Source organism: Trichechus manatus, unplaced genomic scaffold, assembly GCF_000243295.1.
Source record: "Trichechus manatus latirostris isolate Lorelei unplaced genomic scaffold, TriManLat1.0 scaffold00038, whole genome shotgun sequence".
Taxonomy (NCBI): Eukaryota; Metazoa; Chordata; class Mammalia; order Sirenia; family Trichechidae; genus Trichechus; species Trichechus manatus.
Window position 1 is genome coordinate 12,763,009 of NW_004443974.1, and position 13,474 is coordinate 12,776,482.

General features: G+C 49.5%; 1 protein-coding gene across 1 annotated transcript in view; it reads left to right on the forward strand.

Annotated features, from left to right (window-relative positions):
- Window positions 1-107: 107 nt before the first annotated feature.
- Window positions 108-13,474, forward strand: part of URM1 (ubiquitin related modifier 1) — a 17,222-nt gene continuing 3,855 nt past the window's right edge. Inside the window, exons 1-2 of the mRNA XM_004375719.2 lie at window positions 108-182; window positions 4,316-4,386. Coding sequence (XP_004375776.1) covers window positions 148-182; window positions 4,316-4,386 — 106 coding nt within the window. The 5' untranslated portion in view covers window positions 108-147. The remainder of the gene's footprint in view (window positions 183-4,315; window positions 4,387-13,474) is intronic.

Below are 13,474 nucleotides of genomic sequence, written 5' to 3' on the forward strand. Positions count from 1 at the left end.
CCCGCCCCCGCCCCCAGCCTCCATCGAATAACTGAGGAGAATGACTCCCTGGGCACCGCCTCTTCCGGCTATTGCTCCGTGAGATGACCGGAAGTGGGGCTGTGCACCGGAAGTTGGGGCGTTTCCTGCGAGATTGGCTTCCCCAAGATGGCAGCGCCCTTGTCAGTGGAGGTGGAGTTCGGGTGAGTCGCAGAGCTGGGGCGCCGTAGGGATGGACTGAAGTCGTCGTGCCCGGAACTCTCCTCCCTCTGCCCTGAGGCCTGTCACAACCGAATCGCCGAGGCTCTCGGAGCCTGCCCTGAGCTACGCTACCGGCCTTGGAGAGTCTAAGGGGCTCGGCCTCCCTGGCGACTAGGCCGTATGTCCCAGAATAGAGGCGCAAGTTCTGGTGGGGAGGTGCGTTGTAGGTACTATTCCTTGATGCCCTGCCGGACTCAGAAGGCGGGATGGTTAGCAGGCAGCCTCTCTACCTTCTTTAACAGTCTCATTGGCCTGGAATGTGAGATCCTAGAACCGAGAATGGCCACCCTTCAAGCTCTGATGTCTTCTTTCGGGCAGCAATTTCTGCTTACACGGCTTTGGGGGGCTCTGTTAGTCGTGGGATGTGTGGCCAGAATGGGACCTTTTTCTTCTCATTCCCAAGACTTGGAGTGCTAAACACACCTGAGCCCCTTGCAGGACAGTCAGTAAACTTGCTGAGTGCCTTCTGCACATCTTGAGTCACGTGGAGATAGGGGGATAAATAAGATAGCAGTGAGGGAAACTAACACTGACAATGAAGTTTGCACAAGATGAAAAGTGCAGCAATTAGGGGAACTTACCGATAGCTGAAGAACCACAGAAGGGAGGAAGTCTCTTGGGGGCACTATTTTCTCTCTCCTACAGACAGAAGCAGCCAGCGTTTATGGTGTCACATGGTTTCAGAGCTGGGAAAATCAGCAGAGCTCAGAGAGAAGGCAAAGAAACTCAGGCCCTAAGACATGGGTGGTGTAATTTCTAGAGTCACATGGAAAAGCTGGGAATAGAATGAGTGTGCATGTGTGTAGAAGATACACAAGCCAGGCTTATGTAAAAGAAAAAGTCTGGGATTGGAACCTAAAACCTCTGCCCATAAATGCCTTTCCTTCAATTGGGTGCCCTCAGTTTCTTTCATGTTTTCCCTTCATTGGGTAGTTCATTCACCAACTATTTATTGAATGCCCACCATGTGCCAGGCAGTGAGCCAGACACTGAGGATACAAAGATAAATAGAACTCTGTCCATGCCCTCCAGTGGTCAGCATTTCTGTCCCTTAGAAGAGAGTAGTCTCATGAATGTTGAGCGTGTTTTAACTGATGGTATTGTCTGGCCCCTTGGATCCAATCAGAACTATACTGGTCTGGCCTGCTGACTATTTTGCCTCACTAACCTTTGGCCCAGCTGTGCCCTCAAAGAACTGGGAGTTCTAGGCATTCCTTGCTGCCTTATAGGCCTCAGCAGAACTGGAAAGGGAGAAGCTGCAGACTGCCCATTAAGATTTGTCTGTAGCCTTGCATTCTCATTCAGTCAGACCTGGTATTCATTCATCAGAAATGTCTTTTATGTGTCAGGCACTGTTCTGGCAGCTGTGGAGAAGTCATATGAGGAAGATTATGATCCTTACCATCCAGAACTTAAGATCAACATAATTGCCCCTTTTCTGGCCTGACCATCTCTAACCTCAAGTCTCCTTTACTCCCAAGAACAACAGTGAGCCCCAGCAAGGCAGGACAGTATTCCTCCACCCACTGCTCACCACCTGTACCCACCATCACCACCACCTACACCCACCACCACTATGTCCCATGAGAATTGTAGCTTCTTAGGAAGCAAGAATACCCAAGGTGTATGCCAAATCCAGGTTCCTTCTCTCTTTGTCCTTGTTTCTATGCAATGTTTTTGCCCTTGGCCTTTCTTTCATTTCCTATGTGTCTTAGCATATTCTTTACCCTTCACTCTGACCTTGAGCATATTTGTAAAGAAGCCACCATGCCCATCATTCTCTCCCTTTTGTCCTCAGGTGGGCCCCTTGAGCCTTAAAGAGTCTGGATTAGGACTTTGCGTCTTCCCCCTGAGCAGATGTAGTTCTCTCGGCCCCACCAGCTTTGGTAGACTCTGTAGAAGGCCTCTCACACCTTCCTCCCTCTTGTTGATGACCAACTCTGCCATCCTTTGTCTTGCCTTCTGAACTGTCCTCAGCAAAGCATTTTCTCAGGTCACACAAGATTCAAAAACATGCTACAGATGTGTTTTGTGTCCCTGAGGTCCAGGCTTTAAAGGCTCAGATATAAGGTTTCCTCCCTCCCTTTCTTTTTCCTGTTTCCTGAGTGGGAAGTATTGGTAAAGGGAGGGAATGGCATTGAGGTCAGAGAAGAGTGGGAGAAACGGGCATTTGCATTCATTCAGCAATAGTTGTTGAGTGTCTACTATGTGCTAGACACTGTTCTAGGCAGAGCTTGCATTTCAACGGGGGAACGGAAGTAAAAATAGATAAAAAGAATGAAGATAAACTGGAAAAAGTGAAGGCAGTTTTGCGATTGTCTGTACCTGTCACTGGTACCAGCAAGCACTGTCACCAACAACTGGAGGGTGGAGGGAAGGTGATATAATTCCTTAGCTGAGTTTGAATGGCAAATCCTGTAAAACATAAATGGGTCTGGCCTTGAGTCTCTTCTGAGACCAGAACAGGCCCCATGCCTACCTCCCAGAATCACCCCAGAGGTTGGGCATATACCTTCCCCCTTCTAGATGTGCTGACAGCGGAAATGCCAACCTCTCCCCTGAGGGCCAGTAAACCCAGTGGTGACAGGTTACTCACTGAGCCAAACTGGTTCTCCCTTCATCGCTTGTAATGGGAAAAATAGACTTGGCCTCCGAGCCTGGCACTACCAGGTTTGGCCACTCTTGGTTGTTTGTCTGGGTCCCAGTGCCTCCAGTTCCCACCCCTCTTCTCTGACCCCCCACTCTTGAGCCCCTTGGCTGTCGCCCTCCCCCACCCCAGCTGCTGTGTGTGCCAACCCCTACCCAGGAGAGAACGAAGCTCTTGGAAGGGGATAAATGGAGGCTCTGTGTAGGCTTGCAGCTGAAATGGCACTGTGCGCAGCCACAGATGGGCCTTCTCTCCCCCTCCACATTACTCCATCAACAAAGCATGACCTTGTTTGGATGACAGTCGCCCCATGTTTCCCCCATGACAATGCTTGCCTTGCCTTTACCTCCCAGTGGGTTCTCTCAGGACATCTCTGTTCCCTGAAATTGGGAAAGGGTGGTGGGGTGGGAGGCACTGCATCCATCAAAAGTCTGTTAAGGCCTCGGTTAGGAACCATGTGAAGTCTGAGATGAGAGTTAGGAGTCTCAGAGGGAGAAGCAGTGTGGGGCACTGAAAGAGCGTTGGTCTTATGAGAAGCTCTGGCTTCTGGACTTGGCTCGAGCATCTCCACTGTCCTGGCCTTCCCTTGACTGTTGCTGGACACAGACGTGAACCAAACTCTGCCCTCAAGGAGCTTTCTGACCTTTGGGGAGTCTTGTTTTTTTTTTTCTGCTAAGGCTGCTGGGGCTGAGCAGCAACCAGTTAGGATTCAGCCATTGCCTGTCTGACCTTAGACAAGTCACTTAACCTCTCTGGGCCTCAGTCTGCATCTCTATCGGATGGAGTTCGTAATATCTACCTCCTTCCCAGGGATGCCTTGAGGATGGAACAAGATGAGGAATGTCCTATAAATGGTGAGGTGATGTGTGTAATTATTATTAGTTGATACTAAGCCCAGTGGACTCTCTTGCCCTCTAGCACTGTGGTATGCTCACCAGGCCAGCAGTAGGTGGCATGGGCAGGGGCATTTCAAACCCTCACCTGGCCAGAAGAAACCTGCAGAACACAGGGTCTCCAGTGTTCCTCACATAACTTCTCAACATTTCTTGCAGATGAAAAGACTTGAGGCTTGAGAAGATTGAGTTACATGCCCAAAGTCTTGCAGTCAGACAGCAGTGGAGCCTGGTCTCCATCTGGGGTCTCGCAGACTCTAAAGTCTGTTCTCTGAGGAGTGAAAATGAAAGTCTGCAAATTTGGGTGTTTGATTATTAGTAAAAATTATTTATATCCTACTTTACCACATCAGGATGTCATGTTTGAGGATCAGTCACTGGTACCCAACACACTGGTATCCAAGGTGTTTCTGAGCCTTGTTCTCCAAGTCTTTCGGACTTCTAATTCCAACTCGTCTCATTGTTCAGTTTTGGCTATTTCCTCCTGTTTGCAGTAGCTCACCTGGCTGTCTTTTTCTCTGGCCCTCCTTTCTAGAGGTGGCGCGGAGCTCCTGTTCGATGGTGTAAAGAAGCATCAGGTCATCTTGCCTGGGCAAGAGGAGCCCTGTGAGTATTGGCCTTCTGAGCTCCTCTCTGGGGGGTATTGGGCAGGAGTCAGTCTGCCAGGATCACTCCCCTCTCTTCAGCTGGGAAGGGGTAGGAGTTCCCTGACCAGGCCAAGGAAGGAGGAGGGAGGAAGAGAGATGATCACCAGAGTTCTCTCCCCACACTCCTCTCTGGAGTCAGCCAGCTTTGCAGGAGGGAGGCAGTGTAGCTTAGTGCTATAATTATAAGTGTGGGATCTATATTCAGACAGCCTTGAGTTTAAATCCTGTTAGAACTTTAGGCAAGTAAGTTCACCTCTCTGAGCCTTAGTGTTCTTATCTGTGAGGTGGGAATGGTAATGCCTATCTCTCAGGGTTGTTAAAAGGAGCAAATAAACTATAATATATGTCTCTATTATTATTCCATGGCAGCAGAGAGATGTTCTCACGAAGATGGTAACCTTCATTGAGAATGGACTAATGTGGATGCAGTTACATTGTGACCAAGTGTTTAGATTAGAAGGAAAATATCCAGCCAAAAAGGATACTAGTCAAGAATGGCTGCCTAATGTGGCAAAATGTTACTATTACTAAATTTAGATGAAGGGTATATGGGTGTTCCTTGACTATTCTTTCAGCTTTTCCATCATTCAAAATAAAAAGTTGGAGAGTAGTTGACTGTGGGAGATAATGGATTTTTTTTCATTTGTTCATTCAAGTGCTTTTTTATTTTTTCGTTAACAAACATGTACTGGGCACCTCCTTTGTGGCAGACCACGTACAAGGCATTGGGGATTAAGACGTGAATAAAAGCCAAATTGGGACTTTTGTGAAGAGTTAACTTGCAGAGGTCCAGCTGGATATTGTGGACTGCAGAGGACTGGATATTGTGACTGTTGAGGTCCTTTGCACCCTAGCAGTGGATCTCAGCAAGAGCAGAATGCTCAGGGATAGAGTCCAAGCTCCACTTATGGCTGAGATATTTCTAGTGAGAAAAGGGAATCAATCATATGAGGAGGTGGGGGGATGAGATTCCTGGAGGTGGGCAGTTGAAAATGTTCAAGTGAGGTTTGACGGAATTCTGGAACTGGACATATTCATATTTCTGCCAGTTTAGGCAGACAGTTATTGCCCAAATTCACTGGCTGCCAGTGGGGCTCTCTGACCTTCCCTTAGGACAGGGAGCAGTGGCACGTGGTAGGTCTGTCTGCCACACTCAGAAACTTGGGGACACTTACCGAGGAATAGGGCACTGCCCACATTGAGCCGGGGGTGGGATTGTGGGATTATGTGTGTTTCTGGTGGGGGAAGGCGTGTGACGGTAAAGGTGACTGTGCCTTAGTTTGACAGATGGCCACACAACCATAGCAGCCTTGGGAGGGAACAAGGGGATCTCAGAAGAAACCTTTCAAGGATTCAGTCTTAAAGACCTCACTGGTGATTGATTTCCTCCTGAGTTTGCTTGGCATGAAAGTTCACAATTTTTCATAATTCCAGCCCCATTTTCATTTATTCATTGACTGAGTGCTCACCAAGTGCCACGTATGATAATAAGGACTTCAGTCTTTCATTTAGTTGGCAAATATTTTCCGAGTTCTTCCTTTGTGCCAAGCACTATACCAGTTACTGGGTAGTCAGTGTTGAGCAAAACGGATGTGATTTTGCGATAATAGAGCTTGGTGTAATTGGGGTGGAGCTAGGCAATAAACAAACAAATGTATAATTATATCATTACATATTGTAGTAATTGCGATGAGAAGAACAAAAGGGTGTTCTCACTGAGACTAACAGGTGGTCAGGGAAGGCCTCTTTAAGGAGGTAATGTGGAAGCTAAGTTCTGAAGGATGAAAAGAAGCTGACCTAATAAATTGTGGAAGGAGAGCAAAGGTGCATGGAGGCCCTTTGCAAGCAAAGGGACAGCACTTGTGAAGGCCCCAAGGGGCAAAAGGGCTTGAGGTGGTCAGAACTGAAGGAAGGCCAGCGTTATAGGGGCACAGGCTGAGTTTTGAGCAGTAGGCAAAGCCCCAAATGGTTGCGCATATAATTGTCCCAAATGGGGATAAACCAAAACCATTGCTGTCGATAGCTACCATTATTGTTCCCATTTTAAAAAGTGGAAACCAAAACTCAGAGATGTAAAGGGTCTTACCCCAAGTCATACAGTTATTTAAATGGCAGAGCTAGAATTCACACTCAAGATTTCAGGGTCTCCAGAGTCATTGTACTGTGCCTCTAACCTGTCACCATTTATCCCAAAAGGCTCCCTGAATCACTGTAACATCTCATATCTATAATATATTTTACAGTTTTTAAACTTTCGTTCATCATTTATTCATGCCTTATTATTTATTTTAATTTCATAATGACCCTGGTAGATATTATCAAGGAAACCAAACCTCAGAGAGGGAGACAGAGAATGACCTGTCTAGAATTACCCAGGTAGGGAGGGGTGGAGGCTGGGCTAGGACCCAGGATTTTGACTTCTCATCTGCCATCCACTGAGTAGAGGGCAGGTGGGGATCTATCCTTCCCCTTCTGGGATTAAAGGAAGGGAAGAGGGGAAGGAAAGCCGAAATGGCCCTTCCTCAATCTTGGGTCCTTGGCTGTGGATCTCTACTCCTAGTTCCCATTTGTGCCTTGCTGTGCCCAGAGGCATAGGTCACATCGCCACCACAGAGCTAGGAGGCAGCTGCCAGGCCCTACCCTGGCATGTGGGCCCAATGGGAGGGCAGAAGTCTTACTCTTCCCCCACTCTCATGCCCAGAGCTGTTGTCTGGCAGCCTTCCCAGCCTAGGGGCTGCCACTTGGCCAAGCAGGTCTTGGAGACTCCAGCAGAAAAAATAGCAGCCATAAGATATGGGTTGTGACAAGTCTCACAAACAAGAGGACTCCAGGGCCCTGGGTCCTGGGCCAGGAGAGAGCTTCCAAATGGCCAACATGAGAGAAGAGAATGTGAGACAAGGAGGCCAAAGTGGGTGTGACTGCAAGAGAGGAGCCCAGCTGGGTGGGATTGCAAATCATTTATTTCTGGGGCCTCTTTATTTCCATCTATAAAATGGGGAGGTTGAGCTAAGTTAATTGTTTACTGAACTGGATATCTGACATCTACATTTTCAAAAAGGTTGCTTCCAGCTCTAAAAAAAACAACCCAGTTGCCACTGAGTAGATTTCAACTCACGGCCACCCCGTATGTGTTAGAGTGGAACTGTGCTCCATGGAGTTTTCAGTGGCTGATTTTTCAGAAGTAGATCCTCAGGCCTTTCTTCCGAGGCACCTCTGGGTGGGCTAGAACTGCCAACTTTTCAACTCCCTTCCAGCTCTAAGTATATACAGTTCTGTGAAGCAGGACCCGTTGATCCAGTGAGAGTTACTTATGTGTGGAGGGGAGACGTCTTGACAGCCAACCCAATGGAACAGGCTATCTCCTTTGATTGGCAGTGGTGATAGGCACCTAGGGGTTCATGAGCATTGTGGCTTTTATGACTCAGGGATCCCGTCAACTCAAAGCTTGCCCTCCTTTGATATTCTGAGCTTCCGCACACTCTGCTCAGTGGCCTGGCACCCTGGGGACATGCTCAGACAGCTTTGGAGGGTGGGGTTCAGTCAACCAGCCTGTGGTTGTCAGTGGCCTAAAGCAAATCCAAAACTTCAGGGGGTAGACTGTCCCAGCAGAGGGCATTACCTACACTGGTCCCCAGCAGGAGAAATGTCTGCCTCATCTTTCCCTGCCCCTTTCTCTGCCCTGCCATTGTGCCCCCTCTGCCTGCTCTGCTCACATTAAAGGGTGGCTGGTGGGGGAGGGGGGAGCTGCAAGGGAGCTCCTGAGCGCTTTAAACTGCTTAGCATGCGCTTCACAGCCTCTCTGGTGCCAGCTGTTCCTTTCTCTGCTCTCAAGGCCTGTTTGCTGATCCCCTCCCTACCTCCCTCCTCTCCCCCTCCTCCTACCTCCCAGCCCCTGTGCAAAATTGCTTTTGAAAAGATCCACTTTCTGCTTAATTAAACAATGAGGAGCGTCCCCTCGCACATCTGTAAACCTCCTTCTGAGGCCAGTTTAGCCCACAAACTGCTCCATTCTTAGCCCCATTCACTTGTAAATGGACCCTCTGATGTTCTCTGCACCAACACCGGCCCCCCCTCCCCCCGTCTCTCCTACTCCCTCATCCCAGCTCTTTCTTCTCCGTTTTCATCTAAGGCCTGGGTTGGGCTCCCAGAAGTGCCGGGTCTTGGAGCCTGGTGGACTTGGTGGGACGGGCAGTTTAACTGATAGTAGAGGCTTAAGGGGTCAGTCTCTGTCTTCCAAATCTGGAGGGCCATTGTGGGGAAAAAGGGACACATTTTTTAGTGTGGTCCCTGTGGACCGACTCAGCCCAGTGGGTGGAAATGACAGGAAGACAGAGTTCTGCTTGGGATAAAAGAGCTTTTAGCTGTCAGAGCTGCTGCACAGGGGAGTTGACCGTCATGTCCCTGGAGCTGTTCAAGAAGAGGCTGGATGAGGGCTTGCTGGGTCTGTTGCAATCGGGATTCAAGAAGGACCTTCAGGTTGTTCCCTTCCAGCCCCAAGACACTAGGATTCACACCCTTGGGGACCCTGCCACAGTGGGTGGTTGGTGTCCACCAGACAAGTCCACCGGGGTGAAGGATTCTGGTGGAAGCTTTTGTAGGTGCTCTCTAAGACAGGTATGCCATGGTGCCCATTTGCCAGCAGCCTTTAGGAGAGTCTGGCAGCTGAGAGAGTAAGGAATCCAAAGTCACTGTGCATATACGGCTCAAAGCACCCATCTATTGAGCATGTCCTGTGTTTGACCCTGTGCTGGGTGTGCTGCTGCCATCCTCACAGCATCTTTTGGAATTCAGATCATTATTTCTGCTAAGATTTAGAGAGGTGAAATGGCTTCCAACCCAAGGCCACCTAGCACACAGCCCTGGTGTTTCTGGCTCCAGAATCTGAACTCTTAACCATTCTACCACAGAGCAGCAACTACCGTCACGTCTTCTTCCCCAAATGGGTGATTCAGGTCCCAAGGCTCCCTGCACTGGGAACCTCAGATTAGGGTTGTCATCTCCCTCCTCTGGTGCTTCTTGTCCAGGGGCAGTCTGGCCTCCATCACCCACAGGCTCTGAATGTGATTCCTTCCTGGGGTATCCTGGGAGCATTGGTCAACCCCAGACATCTTGTGGGTCTGAATGTCTAAAATGGAGGGAAGGTCAGTGTCTGGAACCCCCTCACCACTCTCCTAATCCTCCATTCCCTCTCCAGCTTCTGATGGGAAGGTAGTGTACCCCACAGAAAACATCAGTTACGGTACTGTCTGCTTAGTGGTGGACTGTACCCCACCCTCCAAAGTTGTTTCAGCGTGTACCCAGGGTGCCAGGCCACTGGGCAGAGCATGTGGAAGCTCAGGATATCAAGGGAGGGCCAAGAGTACAGGTTCCTCCTCCGGGTCGTAGAATACACCCACTCCTCATTTATCAACATGGGAAGGTTCCAAAGACCAGGTCATTATGCGAAAATCAGCACTCTATGAAAATGGAGGATTTTTTTTCTGTTTTCAGACTATCTGTTTGTCCAATTTTTTTTATTTAGAAAATAAGATCATAGAAATAATAACTGCTAAGATTTATTGTGTTCATCACTGTGACAAGTCCTGTTATGGACTATTCCTTGTGGAGGAGACTTAGAGGAGACAAAGCTGGATAAAGGTGGGCTGTGTGACTAGAGGGCCCATGGCTTAACCACTTCATCTTCCTCCTGTGTTGGTCAGAGTTTCCCTCTCAGAGCCGCCTATAGGGCTCTACTCCACCCCTGCAAGCCCTATGTTCATGATCTGGGAGCCTGCTCTGCTCTCCAGGCTTGGTGAGTCACCAAGGCTCCGGGCGCCAGGCTCAGGGGGTTTCCTGTGAAGGTGCTGGGAGCCTGGCCGTGCACCTGGAGGCTTCAGGCCCAGTTTAGCTCACTTTGGGATGACATTGAACTCACAGGCATTTCTTCCAAACACCCTCTCCGAAGCCTCTTTCTTTCTTCCCTTCCCACCCTACAGCAATTTTGAGCTGTAGGGCCTCAGTCTGCACAGGAGCTGGGAACCCAGAACAGGCATCTGCTGGTTTGCTACTGCCTGCCCGCTGGTTTGGTACAGCTGGTCCCACTGCCCCCAGCAGCAGGAGGGAGCGGAGGGCACAGGGCAGTGTGGCCCAGCTTCCCACAGGCCACCCGGAGACCCTTCTCGAGGAAGGGGACACTCCACAGCCTTTGCTGACATTCCCACCACCTTGTTAGCATGCAAGATAGTTGCATAGTAGATTTTTTACTATTGTCGTAAATGGGGAATGTCACTTAACGAGATGGTAAGTGAGGAGTAGGTGTAATTACAACGTTGATGTGCCTGGCACAGTGCCAAGAGCCTTACATGGATCATCTTATTTGATCCTGACAACAACCCTATAAGGCATTCTTAACATCCCCATTTGACAAAAAGGGAACCTGAAGCTTAGAGAGAATTCCTTAACCAGGGTCATACAACGAGGAAGCAATGGAGTTGAACTCAAAACCAGAACTGTCTGATACCGAAGACCGTGCTCTTAACTGGTTCCTCCTCCCTCTGCAGTTGCTCACATATTCAGTAAACATCTCGGGTGTTTAGTGTGTGAGGTCCTGTGCCGTGTGCTGTGGCAGGTGCTCAGAACACACTCAGCCTGGTACAGGCAGTCCCCGGATTATGAATGAGTTCTGTTCCTAAGTCTGTCTTTAAGTTGAGTTTGTACCTAAGTTGGAACAGTTAGGTATGGTTCATATCTAACATCAGTTAGTCAAACGTTTGTCTTAGTCATATAGTATATATTGTACCTTTCTATGTATAAAAAACATTAAAGAAACACTTCCAGGTATACTAAACCATCTTCAGCATAAGAATACAGTAATAATAATAATGTTTTGGTATGTGTCACAGAGTAGCGCCCATTTGTTTTTACGAACCATTGTGTATGTACTTCAGAGTTTTAATATAATAGACTTTATGGGGTTGGGAGCTCTGGTGGTGAGTGGTTAAGAGCACGGCTGCTAACCAAAAGGTTGGCAGTTCAAATCCACCAGCTGCTCCTTGGAAACCCTATGGGGCAGTTCTGCTCTGTCCTATAGGGTCACTGGGATTCAGAATCAACTTGATGGAATGGGTTTTACAGACGTTGGTTTGTAACTACAAGTTGTAAGCAAGTTGGACGTTTGTAACCCAGGGACTGCCTGTGGTAGTAGTAATGCCCTACATCTGAGCTGGGTGGTGATATGCATGTCAAGACAAAGAAATATGGGAGCACAGGCCAGGGCAGTGTAGGCTCGATGCCCAGGGAGCAATGCACATGGTGAATATCCCTGGCGTTCAGGTGGAGGTAGGGGCCTCTTCCAGAACAGGTTCCTTTGCAAGGCCTGCAAGGCCCTGCATGATCTGGCTCCTGGCTACTGTTCTGGCCTCATCTCATGCTAATCTTGCCCTCTCTTGTCCCAGTGTCTTGAACCTGCCAATTCCACCCTGCCTCAGGTCTTCCCATATGCTCTTCATTCTGCCAGGAATGCTCTCCCATCCCACCCCACTCACCTTTCAGTCCTCAACTTCAATGTTAACACTCTCTGAAAAGTTTTTCCTGCTCCTAGACCAAAGGCAATCCCTTGGAAATGCTTTCACTGTCCCTTGATTGTTTTTGTAGCATTTATTACAACTAGTTAAATAACTGAATGTTCATTTCCTCTGCTGGCCTGTTACCTCCATGAGGGTAGGCTCTGGGTCTGTCCTATTCACTGCCATCTCTCTAGCACCTGGCACCTAGTAGTTGCTCAGTAAAGATTCGTCCTGTGAATGATTGCATGGAATCCCAGGAGGGATACCACCCTCAATAGGAATGGGAAAGCCAGACACAGAGGGGGAAGGTAAAAGTGATATTCCACAGCCCCCATCTATCCCAGAGCCATCCCCAAGCCACCAGCCCCTGCCTCTGTTTAACCCTCCCCTGGGCACTTTGAAGCCGACCATCTGGCTTGGCAGCTATTTGCATATCGTCTGGGCCTCAACAAGCCTAGCTAGAGGTCCCTGGGGGTGTGTTTTAGGCCAGGCCAAGTGGCCCTTGCAGTCTGCAAAGGGAGCCATGAGTTCCACCTCTCCCCACCCCCAAATCCAGGCATGGGGAACAATACGAGTGGTGATGTGGTGTCCTCACCATGGTAACAGGCCATCAAGAATGTGGGCAGGCCTTCAGAGGGTGGGGGCAGAGGAGGAGGGAGTGACCTCAGCAAACAGGAGCATCATGATAAATGAGCCAGCACCAGGCAGCACTCACCCCCAGCCCACCCCTCTGGGACTCTATGATGGTACCTTCACTTGGATAGCCCCAACATGACCACTAGCCCTCCTCCCAACTTTCCCAAGCCTATCCAGAGTGGAGCAGAAGTCCTCTCCTTTTGGAGAGAGCCAAGGCTCTTACCCAACTGAGTCCTGCTTCTGTACGGGCCAGCCAGGGCCATGGAGGTGCAGCTAGTGGCCCTCTGGCCAGGCACTGCTCAGTCCCTCTCAGTGCCTCTGCACACACAGGCACCCTGCCCGCCAAGGCTGGCTGATGGATGTGTCAGGCCCCGGCAGCTCTATCGAGCGGCCACAAGATGGATGAGCTGGCGGCCCACCAGACAGTGCCAAGATGGAGGCCAAGAGGAGCCAGAGCCAAAGGGAAACCTGTGAAACCTAGGCCTCAGGGAGGAGCCCAGCCAGGAGTCAGAATGGACAGCAGCTAGACGGATGCAACACTCCTATCCCTGCCTGCTCCAGGAACCAAGAAGACCAATCTGCTTTGTTTAAAAGTAGAAATTAAAATTGAAAGGCAGCAACCTCAGTCTGTGGACACTTTGCCTATGGCCCTGTGCTCTGCTAGTATATGATCCAGGGAAGTTGGCACAGAGCAGAGTGGACTAGTCCATCCAGGACGCAGGCCTGATAGTACATCTTGCCCACCTGCCCAGGGGGGCAGCCCATAGGCCCGTGAGAGTGTCTTAAAACACTGCCTGTGGCAGGTGTGTGTGTGTGTGTGTGTGTGTGTGTGTGTGTCTGTGTGTGTCTGTGTGTGTCTGTGTGTGT